At 46.6% G+C, this 17518-nt stretch overlaps 1 protein-coding gene across 1 annotated transcript in view; it reads left to right on the top strand.

Moving 5' to 3' along the window:
* Positions 1-17518, top strand: part of LOC133139050 (E3 ubiquitin-protein ligase TRIM62-like) — a 44572-nt gene that overhangs the window by 549 nt on the left and 26505 nt on the right. The window contains exon 2 of the mRNA XM_061258318.1: positions 277-927. Within this exon, the coding sequence (XP_061114302.1) occupies positions 520-927 (408 nt within the window). The 5' untranslated portion in view covers positions 277-519. The remainder of the gene's footprint in view (positions 1-276; positions 928-17518) is intronic.

The raw sequence follows: 17518 nt of genomic DNA, 5'->3' as shown, positions 1-17518 counted from the left end.
GTATCGATATGGAGAGAAATTGTAATTTTGCCATAAAGATCAAAGAAAACGGTTAATTGGCTTAACCAACTGCCCCATCGGATGCAAGCGAATGAGGTACATAAGCAAAGGAAAGCAATGCACCATACGACCTGAAGGGTGTAACGTTAAGGGTGGGGGGGCGTTCCATCTCGCTTCTAATTGTTATAATAGTTGGTAGAATGGGACTTCACTGTAGTTTTATGCTTAATAGACTAACAGCTGCAAACTAACTGCATTCTTGCTCTTTATTTCCAGAAAGGCAAATAAGTAATCAACAGAGGACCAATGAAGATTGTGGATTTTAAATATAAAAATTGAAAGAATTGCTTGGAAAGTCCTTTAAAGCTTTTACATTTTCAAGAAAACCAAAAGGTCAATTTATTTGGCTTTTCATATACGGCTATTAAATAGGCTAGCCCATCCTGTTTTCCACTTATTATATATTATTGTATATTCAATTGCATTAGCCTACACGTGAGTAGCTATTTTACTTATGAAATGGCTTGTAGTCTGAAAGACGAACTGCTGTGTTCCATTTGCCTGAGTATTTATCAAGATCCGGTTAGTTTCGGCTGCGAACATTATTTTTGCCGAAAGTGCATTACGGAACACTGGAGCCGACAAGAGCACCATGGGGCTCGGGACTGTCCGGAATGCCGAAGAACATTCGCCGACCCGCTGCTGTCTCCGAGCCTCAAGCTGTCCAACATCGTGGAGAGGTATTCCGCCTTCCCCCTGGACGCCATTCTCAACGCCCAGCGGAACTCTTATCCGTGTAAGGACCACGAAAAAGTCAAGCTTTTCTGCCTCAGCGACAAGAGCCTGGTCTGCTTCTTCTGCGACGAACCGGCGCTGCACGAGCAACATCAAGTGACCACCATCGATGAAGCGTTCGAAGAAATCCAGGTAGCCTTGCCGGTTATGGTCCCAAGTTCGGAGCTGTCAAACTCGTACCGGAGGCCCCCCTCCACCCTCGCCCCATGTTGCGTACTAGATTTTGCGACAGTGCTCTCTTGATAAGTTCAAGGTAGCTGAACTTAAGAATGCGGTCTTTAATAATTTACACCGTATACTCTCAGGAATAAAGTGACAGTGGCGGTACAAGGATGACATTTCCCAAATGTACCCTGAAAGTTCAGTAATGTTCTCTTTGGGTACAAATGAGTACATCTTCCAAGCAAAAGGTACAAATTAGTTATATATTGCTGGTACCACTCTAGCCACAAGCATTTGTACCCTTTTATTTCTGAGAGTGTAGCTACGTGGTTGGCTCGTTCATATTCCTAGCAGCTTCAAATGAATCATTTGGCGCTTTGCGTATTACAGGAAATTGATCGAATTAAACTGTCCATTCAAATCAAGGGCTGCAGTTCAGGTTGGAGCAAAAACCGAACACACCCAAGCGGGCCCCAGGGCTGTGTTTATGCCGGTCACCTGCATGTTATATTGTTAAGTGAAAAGGGATATGCTACTAATGTTGCCATGTTAACTGACTTGGATTTCAGTTAAAAAGAATTACAGTCACTGATCGATTCATTCACTGAATTGCCCCCTTTGTTCTTATGTTATTGTACAGCTGAAATTAATGTTTGCATTTTTTTTTTGTAGTTGCTGTCACGCTGGGGTTACTGATTATTACGCAGCTGAATTTGTCACACCCCCTCTTAAAACGAACCCTTCAAAGGATTTCATTAAAGCCATGCTTTGGCTCTGGTCCAATTTTAATTCCAAACGTGGTGTGAAGCAAGCACTGTTTTTGCAATGGCCTAATCTTTCTTAAAAATGCACTCTGCGTCCGAGTTGGCAAACTTGGCACAATATTCCGCAATGTCTTTCAAGCTAATTAATGGTAATTACCTTCAGACACAGAATATGTAATCTGTGGCTCAGCCCTTCCCTTCACTGGGCGGAGTATGTGTACCTAGGATAATACATCCCGCTACCTGTGCTGCTACTGCATCGACAGGCATTGAGCAGAGAAGTATGTTTCAGATACATTAGCCTGTAGCCTAGTGGCTGAGTTACATGACTGGGACCCGGAAGGTTGGTGGTTCAAGCCACGGTAAGATCCGCACAGCTGTTGGGGCCCCCGAGCAAGGCACTTAACCCTGCGTTGCTCCAGGCGGGGATTGTCCCCTGCTTGGTCTAATCAACTGCAAGTCACGTTGGATGAAAGCGTCAGCTAAATAACAAATTATTATTATGATTATTATTGTTAGAAGCGGGCCACTGTGGTAGGTAAACCTGTACTGTTATGTAATTGTTGATGCTGTTATGGCTGAGGATGTATTGTTTGTTGTCATTGTGACTGTCAAGGCATTCATGACGCATCGCAGAGTCCAAGACAAATTTCCCTGAGCGGGACAATAAAGTTCATCGTGTCGTATCGTATCGTAAACCTAGCGGCCTACTGCTGTGTGCTCCTCATGACACCCTGCAGATGAGCAACAGGCGAGCGGCAGACGACCGACGCGATGTCCAAGAGTCTTCTCTGGCAGCTGCCTGCGCTGGTCTGGCTGGAGCGGCGGTCGATACCGGTTCAGCCGCGAGACGTGCTCAGATTGCATGGCTCTCACCAGGCGCACTCCCGATGTAATCTGCACTTTCGCAAACCCGGGCTGGATTTGTGCTTAAAACATGTTCGAGTGGAATAAAACTGTGTTGTATTTGTGTGTGTGTGTGTGTGTGTGTGTGTGTGTGTGTGTGTGTGTGTGTGTGTGTGTGTGTGTGTGTGTGTGTGTGTGTGTGTGTGTGTGTGTGTGTGTGTGTGTGTGTGTGTGTGTGTGTGTGTGTGTGTGAGAGAGTGATATAATGCAACATTACACAGTACTGTGGATATGCGCAAATGCGCTTATTATTGTATGCATGCCATAAATATGAAATGGCCTGCACGTAAGAATTTTCAAAGGAGGCAGTCTCACTTTAATGCTATCCTCTCCGGTGCATGATAAAAAGAGGCTGCGTGCGTCTTCACGGCAATGTTTTGTCACAGAATCATTTCTGAGACCTATCGGGCTGCAGTGCAGCCTCTTTGTGCCCGTTATCGATCCGCTCTTTTAGCGGCTTCAACTCATTTAACACTCGGGATGAAGCTTGACGGCCCGGTAAGTTTACTTAAGCTTCCCTGCCATAAAGGCTGAAAGCCTGTCGTCTTGGCCTTATTTCTTATTTTTGTCCTCTCTCCTTTTCTCCACCCCCCCGTTTGTGTTCCACACGTAAGTTAAGCCACCTAACCTGTCAGCATTGCCACACTCAGAGCTAGTCTGAAGTATTTACTGGGCACAGTCCATAGATCTGGAGAACTAATTTTCCCTGCTCTAGTTTCAAGGCCATTGTGTGAGTGTGAGTGTGAGTGTGAGTGTGAGTGTGAGTGTGAGTGTGAGTGTGTGAGAGTGTGTGAGAGTGTGTGAGAGTGTGTGAGAGTGTGAGAGTCACACACCTGAATAACTGTACTTGCTGATCCAGCATGGCTCTTGACCCTGGACACACCCAGGTTTTTTTTTTTTTTTTTTTGTTAAACCACAGTTTTTCATTCATCTTGTGTTTTTGTGCATGGATCAGCCATGGACTGTAGATGTTTGTAGACTGCTGGCCAAGGCTGGACTCGTGGTTCGAGCCCACACTCTGTACGAGATGCAATGAGATGAGGTCTACTTCATTGAACCCCTGTGGTGTAATGTGTCCTCAGCGTTTGACCCATCCTAGTTACTTAGGCGCAGTGGTCAGCCATGGTACAGCACCCAGGGACCAACTCCAGTTCTGGGGCCAAGTGCCTTGGTCAAGGGCAACAGCAGGAGTATGCCTGACATAACCTGACATGCATGTCTTTGAGTGTCGGAGGAAACCGGAGTACCCAGAGTAAACCCACCAGGCTGTCCCGGTGTATGGTAAACATCACTGCATCATTTGCAGTGTTTATGGCTCATTAATAAATGGCAGTCAACAAATGTTTGCTTTTGTACAAATGTGCTCTCAAAATCAGCACTAAAGTCTCGAGGTAGCATCGAAACTCAAATTTATATTTTTGGCTGGTGGAAATCTTAACAATAAGACAGTGTCATTCCCAAAGCATAAACTGCTAATACTAATGCTGCCATTCGCCTCATCTATGACCAGTGCTTGAGCAGCTTTGTGGAAAGCTGGTTTATTCTCTTTTGGAGGGAAGCTGTTTGTTATGGCACAACCTCAATTAGGTTAACGGATAAAGTAGGCAACACTGAATAATTGAAAGACAGTCACTTGATGTTTTATTTATTTATTTCTATTTATTCCTGATGTCACATTTTTTGGGTGCAACTCTTTTCTTTTGACTTGCTAGAGCAGGTACTAGAATTTCAATGTGCATGCTGTCCCTGACTGTGGGTTGGTTTTGTTGTCCCAACTGGAGGAAGGATATTTCTGACAGGAATCCTCAGGATATACTTCCAAAATCATGGCGGTTAAGGAAAGTGCGCGTCCTCAGGAAATCCCCTGCCCCGTGGACATGGGGAAAAAAATAAAAGGCTGCGGTTTTATTTAGCTCAAATGTAGCACAGGGGCACTTTCGCTGCCGAATGAAAGCAGACATGATTAATGCCCTAATTTTCTGTTGGTTAGCTTGTGAATTTGTTTCAAGTGGCGGTTGCACGAGTTATTGGTTGCTTGCTGCAGTTCCCCCGTTTTCATCGATTTAATAATATTAACATCAAGGAATCACCCGCCTGTGCTTTGACAAGTCCTGCTAGCCATTTGTCAGCAAAAGCTTTCCTGAGCCTTTTTGTAGTGGTAGGGAAGAATTTATCAAAATCACATTTTTAGTACTTTTAATACTTACTTTCTTTTTTATCATTACCGCTGATCCATTAAATTATTTGCTGCATCCTTTATGTCTTTGGGAGGGTACGTATGGCCCTTGTAGGATATTCTGTTCACGGTCCAATGGGCTGGCAACATGTGACGGGTAGACCAGTGCAATTAGGTGGGCAATAAGCCTGCTGTGGCGGGTTATTCCCCATCCTGCGGGAATCTTGGCTGCAGTTTTTTGAAGCAGACCGAATAAAGAGGAACGAGAGAAAAGGGAGGTAGAGAGGGAGAGAGGGAGGTCGAGAGGAAGAGTAAGTGAGAGAGCGGGAGATCCAGTAACCTGTTAACCAATGTTAACACGTTCTCGATAAAGGTAATTGCTCCTCGTGGGTCCCAGGCTCTCCTGTTGGAAGAAAGCTGCAGTTGATAGGTTGTCAGAGAAAATGAAGAAATAACACCAGGACCTTGTATCGTACTGCCAACGGTAGGCCTCCTTGAAGGTATTTCTGGCAGCATATTATTGGGCCCCTCCACACTTTGGTCTCCCATTCCAGCACCTTCACTTCAGTCAGTGCTGGGTTTGCCTTCTCCCCTGTAATTTTATGTATTAACCTTTATTTATACAGGGTATGTTGTCTGAGCATGCATGTAGCCTAACATGCATGTCTTTGTATGGTGGGAGGAAACCAGAGTACCAGGAGGAAACGTACATGGACACGGGGAGAACATGCAAACTCCATACAGAAAGGCCCAGGCCGGGATTCGAACCCATCTAGCTGTGAGGCAACAGTGCTATCCAGTGCTGTCCGCTGTGCCCGCCAATTTTGAAGAGGACCCCCTGGTCTGCCTGGGTGGTGACCTGTGAACAGCCTCCATTCCCCCGAAACAGTGGCAGTGACTGTCATTTTGATTTTCGTAATTGGCATTCTCCACACCCGGTGATTTTGGCCAGCTCCAAGTCTTACACAAAGCACTTGGACAGGCCGCTTGCCCTCAAAACCCTGACCTGCTTGTGGTAAAACTAGGAAACTTGAAGCTGCTCTGCCCTGACAATGCTCTGTCAGGCTTGGCTCTCCTCACAGCAACCGCCCCACCGTGGTGGCTTTCGATGTGTCTGGACTGGGAAACAACTCACCTTTCCACCAGAGTGTCACATTTCATCTCCGACCTTCTTTTTTTTCTCCGTAGCTCCAGCAGAAATGCTGGAAATATGACGCTGATGTGGTTGGTTGTTACATTGCAGTTATTTAGCTGACGCGTTTATCCAAAACAACTTGGACAACTAGGCTGCGCAGGGGACAATCCCCCTGGGGTTAAGGGCCTTGCTCAAGGGCCCAGCTGTGCAGATGTTATTGTAGCTACACCGGGACTTGAACCACCAACCTTCTGGGTCCCAGTCATGTACCTTAGCCGCTAGGCTGCACGTTTGGGCCCCGTGGCAGATACGGTGTGGAGGTTGTGTAGTTGGATGGTCAGGCCTCCCAGGGGAACCCAGGCTGGTGCTAGGTGGTGCAGGTGAGTCCTCCCTGTGGTAAGCCTGTGCCCCCCAGCTCACTGATGGGGACACTGTGCTGTCAGAGGTGCCTCATACTGCGTGTGAGACATTACACTACACTACACTACACTACATGACACTACATTACACTACACTACATTACACTACATTACACTACACTACACTAATGGCTTCTGGCAGACGCTCTTGTCCAAAGCGATGTACAGTTGATTAGACTAAGAAGGAGACAATCCTCGCCATGGAACAATGCAGGGGTTCAGGGCCTTGCTCAAGGGCTCAACGGCTGTGTGGATCTTATTGTGCCTACACTGGGGATCGAACCACCGATGTGTACCTTAACCACTACGCTACAGGCCGAGACCAATGTGTTGATATCCTGCTATGAGTCAGGATAAGGCACCAATTCTGGGGTGTCTTATCGTGAACACTCAGGCTCTTGTCCTGGTGAAATTCTTGCCATTTTATCTTCTGTGGTTTTAATTAGCGAATTAAATCTTTGACGACTGTCCTGAATAATTGTGTTGAAATTATTATTTTTTTAAATTGGTTAAAATGTAAATTTGTGTGAACCTAGAGGCATAGAAGAATAGATTATTTGGATGGCAGTGGGGGGGGGGCGGGGCGCGGGCGCAGATGGAAGGTCATAATTTATATTTGGACTGTTTATGCTTCTGGGACTCCTGTGGTTTCAGTGAAACCCATACATGGGGCTGCTCTGTGTCCTCCCCAGAACCAGCCCACAATGCACCGCTGCAGCCCGTCTGTGCTTCAGACCCCTCTATGGTTGTTTTGGAAACACTGTGAGCTGGTGTTGGCGTTCACGCTGTATGAAATGTCAGGAAATGGGGATGTGCTGACGTAGGTTTTTTATTTTTTTATTTTTCTTCTCTCTACCAAGAAATTTAGTAGTGAATTCTGCAATAGAAATATTGTGAAATAAATGATTCTAAGCCTGCTCTTGAAAGGCTGTGAGGATACTTGGCACTGGCTGCCTGACTCGAGTCACTGGAGTTTTTAAACTGCCGGACCGGTTTGCATTGGAGGGCTGCGGCGGAGCCCAGCTGTTGATTGTGATGTCCTCTGTCAGGAGGCTGTGTGCGACGGGAGAACCTGGGATCGGGGAGGGCGGGAGGGCGGGAGGGGAGCTTCCTGCCCCTAGGCTAGCCTCTGGCCCTGTTCTCCATGCCATTTGATGTTGGAGGATGTTGAAGAGTGGAGCAGGCCTGTAGCTGGCAGTGCCCCCCCCCCCCCCCCCCCCCCGCAGCAGGCTTTGTTTAGGAACTGAACTCAAAAGAAGGCTTTAAAGGAGGGGGGCGGGGGGCGAAGGCGTGGGCGGGCCAGGGTTTGAGGGCTCGTCGGCTGGACTTCAAACGACCCCGGATCCTCAGAACAACGATCCTGTGTGTTAAAAAGAGCTGCAGTTTGTCGGGTGAATGGCGCCGGCGGATGCTGGGGTGGTCGTGCCGTGCGGAAATGGTGTGATGGTTTGACCGTTAATCAGACATTAAAGAAAAAAAAAAAAAACGTACTTCTCAACCCTCATAGTGACACAAGTCTGGTCCTCATGTTGACAAACTGCAATAACAGACATTAAAGGCAATCAAAAGCAGCCGAGATTAAAGACTAGATACTGAAAGCTCAGTTTTACCAGCGCTAAGGAAGCAATTGAACATACTAATCCAAAACACCTCTGAAGAAATTTGTAGCAGACATGGTGCTGTGAAATGGGGGGGCGGGGCTATGTATAAACTGCTGTAATTTCTACATTAGCCAGATTATATAATATTATATTATATTATATTATATTATATTATATTTTATTATAAGGGGGGCGACATGGCTCAGGCAGTAAGAGCAGTTGTCTGGCAGTCGGAGGGTTGCCAGTTCGATCCCCCGCCCGGGCTGTGTCGAAGTGTCCCAGGGCAAGACACCTAACCCCAAAAAATTTTTTAAAAAAATGCTCCTGACGAGCTGGTCAGTGCCTTGCATAGGATAAAGGCGCTATATAAATGCCAACCATTTATATAACAAATACCCTTGAATAAAAGCTGAGAGTGTGCATTTCAACCATACATGTATTGTTCAAACACTGTGGAGTACAGAGTGCAAACATGCATACTGTCCCAAACAGTATGGAGCTCGCTGTATATGTAGCTCATTATACTGTTTGCTGTTTCAGAGTGGCAAACAGGTTGGTGAGAGGCCAGCGCAGCCATTTTGTGCCGCCAAAGCGGTAAAACTGCTCCCGCCCTGTTACTAGCCCTCGCCACTCCTCACTTCTCTCTGGTGTTAACTGTCAGCGCTCAGGGTTATTTTACTCTTATATGGCCGTGGCGTTTGGAGTTTCTCCCACCCTGCCCAGCCGCCTGTGGGCTGGAAGAGATCCAGGAGGGCAGCCATTACGTTCAGACAGACTCAGAGCTCAGGTCTGCTGACTCCCTCATAGGCTGGGGCTCTGTCCTTTACCGAAAAGAGTGAGTGAGTGTGAGTGTGAGTGTGAGTGTGAGTGTGAGTGTGAGTGAGTGAGTGAGTGTGAGTGAGTGAGTGTGAGTGAGTGTGAGTGTGAGTGTGAGTGTGAGTGTGAGTGTGAGTGTGAGTGTGAGTGTGAGTGTGAGTGTGAGTGTGAGTGTGAGTGTTGCTTAGGGGTGGTGGGTGTCCACGCTATGATCATACTCTCTTGTTGGTTGATGGTACGCAGACGTGGATCAAATGCGTAATTGTTTTGGTTTCCAATACCTTTACTTTACTGAGCTTGTCTGGTGTATTGGAACCTCTCAAAACATGCAAACCTCACCCTGTGGTCCTCTTGGTTGGCTGAATTGCCAGAAGTACGATGATCGGGCTCAGAAAAGTATTGTAATCCAAAACCCTTTCTTCTTCGACCCAGGTCCTGATTGATTCCAGACTGTGACACCCTGGAACAGGGCTTCAAAAGGTTGATTGTGGAGTGTCTTACACTCCAAAATAAAGGTACAAAAAGTGTCTAAAAAGGTACAAATGCTTGTCAATTTGGAAAATATACTCATTTGCACCCAAAGAGAAAATGACTGTACTTTCAGGGTACGTTTTGATCCTTGAAGAACGAAAATGTAGCTCAACTGTCGCTGTATTTCTGAGCGTGTGAGACCTGTAAACCAGGCCCCGATCAGCCTGGGCTGTGCTTTCTCTGGCACGCCGCGCTGATGCTTGTGTCATACCATCACGCACTGCAAGCTGAGGCCTGTGTGCCCCGTGCTGGTGTTCCTGCCCAGCTGTCATTCAAAAAGGTTTTTTGCGATGAGTCAGACCTCGATGCAGAAGAGTTTTCCCGCTTGCCAATACTGCTCCTCTGCAGAGTACCTGCACACCCCCCCCCGGACCCACAACCCCCAAAATGTTCAACTTTTGCACGAGTTATTTTTAGCTGATGCTTTTATCCAAAGCGACCTGCATTTAATTTGACTAAGCAGGGACCAATCTTACCTGGGGCAGTGTGGGGTTAAGGGCCTTGCTCAAGAGCCCAGTGCCGGATGGATCAAGCCCTGATTACACTGGGGTTTCAACAACCAATCTTCTGGGTCAAGCAAATTAACCACTCGGCGACTGCCTGTTGGAGGTTCTGGTAAAGGCTTTATCATCAAATGTGCTTTTCCTGATGGACCCCCCCCCCCCCCCGCCTTGACTTACACTTGAAATTCACTCTTTTCTATGCATATCTTGACTTAAACTTAAGCTGATAATGACCTTTCTTCTTTCTTTGTGTTTGTGTCATGTGTTGCATTTTCTTCCATAAACACCCAATGGGCACATTTTCAACGTATTCATTTGAAGGGATTCAGTTTTTTAAAAATCTTAAATCCATTATATTGCCGCTCTTGTAGGGTTTATTTAATGTGTGTGGTATACGGACTAAAGCTTAAAAGTAATGGACTGTCACTGATGCAGTTTAATCAAAGAACAAGCTGAGCCAGACAGAAGCACTGCGTTTACACTCCTCTCTGGATGTAATGACTGGTTTATTGCTGAGATTTCTGTTACCGGCTTGCCTTGACCCCCCCACCCCCTTCCTCCTCCTCCTCCTCCTCCTCATTCTGACGTGCACAGCAGAAATTCTCTCCCCAAGGCCGTTCGAAGTCAAGTAGATTTTTCTCCACCATCCTTCAGGGCCTCTGAAATGGAATGAGCACTCAAAACTAAAATTTCTGCCAACACTGTCTCGTCCTGAGGCCGTTTTTATACTTTTTTCAAAAGGCAATGATAAAATCTTTTAAGAAAATAATTTGACTAGCTCTATTTCACTGATTTATGGCAGCCGTACGTGGTGACATGCGTCTCTGTGCTGATGTCTGTGGGTTTCTCTTTTTTAACCTAGTTTAATTCAACTGAACTGCGCCCAGCTGCAATTTCCTGTGTGAATGAACACGATGTCAACTCAAAGACCTGTGGCTGTATTAGAACCACATGCCGCACCCCAGTTGCACCCATACTGATAGGCCGTGTTAATGTCGCTAATTCGACTCAAGAAAATTAGCTGCACCTGGCCCTATTTACATCATTCATACAGAGGGGTGAATACTCATCAAATAGGTCATTATCAGGTTTTTATTTGTAGTGTTATTTGAGACCTCTAAATTCTCAATTCTCACATGGAGAGTTGCTTAAAGACTGAAACAGAAGTTGGCTTCTGTGATATGGCGTATATGTGAATGAATCAAATCTTTTTGCTTTTTTAAGGACGGGGAGTCTAGTTCTTTCCTCTAGGGTCCTCATCACACTTGTGTGTAGCTTATAATAGCACTTGTGTTTACTTATTGCAGTATTTGTGGTATTCTAGCTGCCAACCATGGTATGCTAGTTAGAAAGTTGATGTGCTCTTCAAGGGTTCAAGTTGTATCGTTGTGATCACTCTAGCTCTCAGAACTGTACTTTCCTCTAGGGTCCTCAACTTTATTGTACGTCGCTCTGGATAAGAGCGCCAGCTAAATGACTGTAATGTAGTGTAGTGTAATGTAATATAATGTAATTTGAAACCCTGCATTGGAAATACCCAATAGAAGTGAGGCAGGTCAGGATGGCCCTATGGGATGCAGAACACCCACAAACATGATTTCTGTGCGTGTGGGTAGTGCTGTTGTGGAGTTGAATTGGTCCGATTTCGCTGACATTGCATCATGTTACTCAGCACACTGTACCCGTATCATGGTGGAAATTTTAAGCAAAGTCAAGACCCGACATAACCTTTGGGTCCTTGAGTTTGTTGGACGTGTTGTTGGAGTTTTGACGTGGGGCCCTCAGAGCCTCTGTTGACCTGGCGTTGGAGCGTGTCAGTCAGGTTTGCTCTCAACACACACACACACACACACACACACACACAAGGGCTATGGAGCCGACTTGTCAGACCGGACTTGTATTTGGTTTGTCACCTGACTGGGTAGAATCGTGCCCCGCTGGTCTCAACTCAAACGGATTTGCAGACAGAGGCGAATGACTCGTGTCGCACTGGCCTGAATGCACCGTCCTGTCCAAGATGATTATTGTGCTTTTTTTAATGAGGTTTTTCTGGATTTTGTATGATTACCATTTAATAATTTTAAAGACTGAAGCTGGGTTGGTCAGCAGAAGATTGCTTCCACCTGAGTAGCTGGATCACTCCCTGAATTTCTATGACCTAAATTACAACTTTTTTGGAAGTTTCTGGAAGAATTTCTTCATTGGGAATGTATTTTTGCTGTTTTTTTTGCTCAGGCTCAGTCTTTCGATTTTCCTCCTGTTAATGTGAAAAGCACAATACAAAATTTTTTTTACTGGACTGATTTGTTGTACTAATGAAGCCTATAACCGGATTGAAATGTTGCGATTTGAAAGACTGTGTAAGCTGGCAGTTTACACAGGCCATGTAATTGGAGGAAAGAGAAATGTTGATTGCCTTAAAATGGCAATACGCCTTCTCTGTAGGGCCTGTCACTGTCTTGCAGTCTCGGGTGCAGAGCTGAACACACCCGACTTCATGCCATGGTTTGGGTGTGGCTCGGGCAAGGCTGCCTAAAGCCACCAGGATGTTTTCAGGTATTAATGCTGCGGTTATTCCAGCTAAAAACGTGAAGGTATTTGAATGTGGTTGATGTTTGTAACCTGTTTTCCTTCTCGTATATGCATTTTTGGAACAGTGAGGTCACTGGGCATGGGTACAGGGCTGTGATGCTTTCAAAGCAGCACCAAAGGATTTGTAACATTCCTGTTTTTGTTTGGATTTCTTTTTTTGGTCTGTTCTCAAATTACTTTTTCGCTGGTATGTCTGAGACTAACCAAACTTGAATTATACTGGCATTGCTTTCATAGTTGTTCTATCAAAAGATGGCAGAATAGCAAGATGATCAACTTGCGCTGGGTGTAGCTTTTCGCAAAATATGAAATACTACAAAATACTACCTCCAAAACTTGAAATTAAATGAGGGAACTTGGCATTTCCATTGACAACCATTGATAAGTATTAATTTAACATCAAATGATTTTGTGGTAAAGATGGTGGTGTAAGTGGTGTAACCGTGCTGTCTCCCAGCTGTTAACCCCAGTCTTAGCCCTTAGGACCTCTTCACTTGCCTGGCTACACTGTCCACAGGCTCAAAGGTAAAGCTCTCCCTGCCCAAACCCCCCCTGTACCCTGCTATACAGCACCTGCCTCCCAGGGCCAAAGGTGTCGGGTCCACACTATTAAAAAAAAAAAGCTATGGAGATGCTGGAAAAGGTTCAGAGAAGGGCAACCCGATTGATTCCATGTCTGATAAGATTCTTCAGCTTGAGTTTGGTTAACAGAACTTGGGGGCATAAATACAAATTGGCAAAGGATAAGTTCCACACAGTTATTAAGAAGTCTTTTTGTTTTTCACACAGAGAATGGTCACTGTGTGGTATAGCTTGCCAGTACATATCGTTGAGGCAGAAACACCAGGCCGTTTTAAAGTCCAGACTTGATACGGTGCTAGATACTATTTAACTGTTAGGCTACCTAAGCAGTAGGTACACTTTAGTGGTAGGAAAAGGCAAGCATTGCTAGGCTGAAAGACCTTTTCTCTCCATGATGTTGATGGTGCAGGTGCATAAGGAACAGTGCAGAGTGCTACTCCAACCCAGCAGAGTTCGCCTGTTTTCACACCTCGTTTTATAAACGCGAGACTGATGAGCTCTGTACTCTGTTGCCTCTCGGCCTGGGCGAGACTCCGCAGGTTTTAATTAAATTAAAAGGTTGGCTGCGGAGGCGGTACCCCGGCGGTGCGGCACTATCGACGGAGTGCGAGTCTGGGGCGGCGGGCGGGCGGTCTCCGCGGTGCTGCGGCTTTAATGCGCCTGACATTGCCATCGAGTGTCTGTGGCCTTCATCTGCCCGGTGTGTGCGTGTGCGTGTGTGCGTGCGCGCGTGTGTGTGTGTGTGTGTGTGTGTGTGTGTGTGTGTGTGTGCGGAGGCCGTTGAACCGGACGCGTGCTCTGCATTTTAAAGAACGGCGGCGCAGGAAGTCTGCTCTGAACATTCATCACGGCTGCGACTCGTCCTACATTTTAACCGCAGGAGGGAGTAATCTGCATCGCCGTCATCATTTTTTTCTTTTCATCCTTTTTTCGGAGGATTTCTTTTTTCTTTTTTTTTTTTTTTTCCCGAAGACCCATTTATTCTGACCTATATTGGATTTCTCGAGTCAGAGGAGACTGAAAAGAATCCACTGATGTGCTGGAACTCTCTGTGTTCAACCAAATGCCTTTGAAAAATGACTGCAATTTCATTTATTTATTTAGCTTTTTGTTTAGTTTTTTGGGGGTTTTTTTTGCTTTGGTTCTTTTGGGTCAGTGTGGACAGTGGACTTTAATTTCTTTTTAAATGCAGCTGGTGGTGATTCAACTTGATTGGTTAGCACCCCTTTAGCTTGGACCGCACAGGAGCACAGCTGTTCATTGGCGTTATTGAAAGTAAACTTTAACGGACATGTTTGTGTTTTGCAGTTATCCATCCGTAAAGGGCTTAAGGGATGAAGGATTTTATTGTGAAGATATTATCGGACATCTGCTGTAATATCTTTAATAAGCAGTGGAATATGCCCCTGGGAACAGGGAAATAAACCCCAGTGTGTGTTTGTGTACTACTACACTACATTAATGCCATTTATCCAGAGCGATGTACAGTTGATTAGACTAAGCAAGAGACAGTTCTCCCCTGGAGCAGTGCAGGATTAAGGCCCTAGCTCAAGGGCCCAACGGCTGTGCGGATTTTATTGTACACCGGGATTCGAACTACCGACCTTGTCAGTCCCAGCCATGTACCTTAACCACTCCTGTGGTGGAAGTGACCAGCAGATGTGTGAAAGGTCCGGTACACGCCCACCCCCCACTGCCCTTAACTTTGGAGCGAAGCACTTGCCTGTGTTCATGCCAGCTCCTTCATGAGAGAGGACAGGTAGAGGAGTCTGTGGAGAGAGAGAGAGAGAGATGGAGAGAGGGAGAGGAGAGGAGAGGAGAGCCGGGATCTTCAGTAAATTACCGCTGCCACGGAGTCTCAACCTGCTCTCGGCGCACGATCCGTCATGGCTGAACTTGGAGGAGTCGCGGGAAAATAAAATCACTCTGAGCCCGGAAGGCTGAAGGCTCTGTCCTCCTGCTTTCAGAGTGCTCTGGTCCCGCTTCCCCGAGGACACCTCAAGTCCATGAAACGCGGTTTTATTTTTTACATTTAACAAAACTACTCCTGGGTGGGGGGCGGCGGATAAGGCATTCTCTATTGTCCAGTAGTGATAGTTGCGGGGGGGGGTTGTGGTCAGTGGTAATAATGCTGTTTATAATAATAATAATAATAATGATGAAGGTGAGAATAATACTGTCATAGTTAATTTCCCATGGAGACGCACTGAAATTTTGCCCTTGAATGAGATGTGAGCATCAATAACCTGACCGCGCTAAACGGGCAGCATGTGACTCTGTCTGCACACAGAAATCCATAATGAGCAGAAATAAGCGGATGAGCAGAAGGATGTCTGCAGTGTGTACACATGCCGTTTATTTATTTTTGGAGCGAGCGCTTTCCCCTGTTTTCGTCCTGTCACTTCCTGTATGCTCAGCCATCGAATAGCTGCAGTGACCTACAAGACTTTCTGAAGTGTGAGTTCTGTTGTGCTTTTTCAGGGTTTTTTTTTTCCCCTCAACCAGCTGCTGTAGCTACATTTTTCTGATTGGATGAGAAGCGAGGGCAGGCAGGAGATGATGTATGGGTATGGGGGGTGTTGGGTGGGGGTGTGTGTGTGTGTGTGTGTGTGTGTGTGTTACCAGCTGCTTTTGCATGCTGAGAATGTCGTCGGGTTGGATAATCCTGGCTGCTGCATCGTGGGTAGTCGCTGTTCTTACAGTCACGTCCCGTTTTAATCCCTCCAATCTCTGTTCTGACATCCGTTAATTAGGGGACTTCTGGCTATCGGACTTAACCCCGCTCCTAAAGCCTTTTCTCATCTCAAGAGTCGGGGGCACACAGACGTGTCCTTACATGACAAGGCGGACCTGTGTCAGTGTCTAGACAGTGTATGCCTGGTTTGTGTGTAGCTAGTCTCTATTGCAGGTACTGTGTGGCTGGTCTCTCTTGCAGCGACTGTGTCTCATAGTGAATGGGTCTGTGGCTGGTCTCTCCCTGGCTGTGGCTATGTCTGTGGCTGGTCTCTCCCTGTCAGTACCTGTGTCTGTGGCTGGTCTCTCCCTGGCGGTGCCTGTGTCTGTGGCTGGTCTCTTTTGCAGTGCCTGGGTATTCCACTGTGACTGTGTCTTTGGCTGGTCTCTCCCTGTTTCTGGTAGCTCCTGCTTCTCTAGTTCGTCTATCTGGCAGCTCCTGTGTCTGTAGCTAGTCTACCTAGCAGGTCCTGTGTCTGTAGCTGGTCTCTTTCTAGCTGTAGTCGTCCGTACCTGGTGTCTGTACCCTGTCTCTTTCTGGCAGTAGCTGTATCTAGCTGGTCTCTCTTGCAGGTCCTGTGTCTATAGCTGGTATCTTTTTGGCAGTGGTTGTGTCTATGGCTCGTCTCTCTTGCAGGCCCTGTGTCTGTACCTGGTCTCTCTCGCAGCAGTTGTCTGGCTGATTTATCTCTGGCAGCAGTGTCTGTAGCTGGTCTCTCACTGGCACTGGCACTGGCACTGGCAGTAGCTGTGTTTGTGGCTGGTCTCTCTCTGGAAGCGGCTGCTCTCTCTGTCCGTATCTGAATGCATCACAGGTGGGACAGTGGGCTCAACCTAGGTTACAGGCTGCAGGCACTTTTATCCAGCCACCCGCTAGGCATGTAGAGCAGGAGCTGTTTAAGCTCCTCATTACCTGTCACTGCACAACATGGGGCTTGGTTGTTTAGTACAGTATCAATATTTAAATATTTACAATTATCACAATGTTTCCAAAGATGTAAACAAGTTTTCTTGCATCCAAAAGGGGTGTCGGGCAGGGGGGCTGATGTGCTCACAGCAGAGTGAATAAGACAGAGGAGTTTCTCCAGGGGTGTTGGATTTAAAAGGGCAGTGTGGAGCGGAGCATTGTGTCGGGGTAAAGCTGTGTATTTTTAACCTATCCTCTCTGTGCGGTCTGTGTCTGCCTGTGGTTATCCTCCTGTCACTGCAGCCTGTGTGCTGGCAGTGCTAATGCTCTTACCTAACGCACGCACACTCACACACACTCACACACACACACACACACACACACACACACACTCTCTCTCTCTCTCTCTCTCTCTTTCTCTCTTTCTCTCTCACACACACACACACACACGCTCACACTCACATGCGCTCTCTCACACACATGCACACATACTCTGTCACGCTCACAGACACACTCACTCTCACTCACTCACTCACTCACTCACTCACACACATGCACTCTCACTCACACTCACACACATACACAGGCTACACTCATACACACTCTCACTCACACAAACACACACACACACACACACACGCATGCACGCTCACTCACTCACTCACGCACTGACAGACACACACACGTTCACACATGTACAGACAGACACACACTCACACACACACACACACACACACACATACACACTCACTCACGCGCTACGGCCATCTCCTGCGCACACTAAGCACACGTGTAGAAGGTGCTGACTGTCCGGCAGTTAGACCGATGTGTGTGCACGTGATTTTGTGTGTGTGTGAGCACATGAATGCACGTGTTTGCGTATGTGTCTGTGTGTG

This window comes from Conger conger, chromosome 10 (genome assembly GCF_963514075.1).
Source record: "Conger conger chromosome 10, fConCon1.1, whole genome shotgun sequence".
Classification (NCBI taxonomy): domain Eukaryota; kingdom Metazoa; phylum Chordata; class Actinopteri; order Anguilliformes; family Congridae; genus Conger; species Conger conger.
The sequence above is the reverse complement of the archived record's forward strand: the minus strand, read 5'-3'. Positions and strand labels throughout refer to the sequence as shown.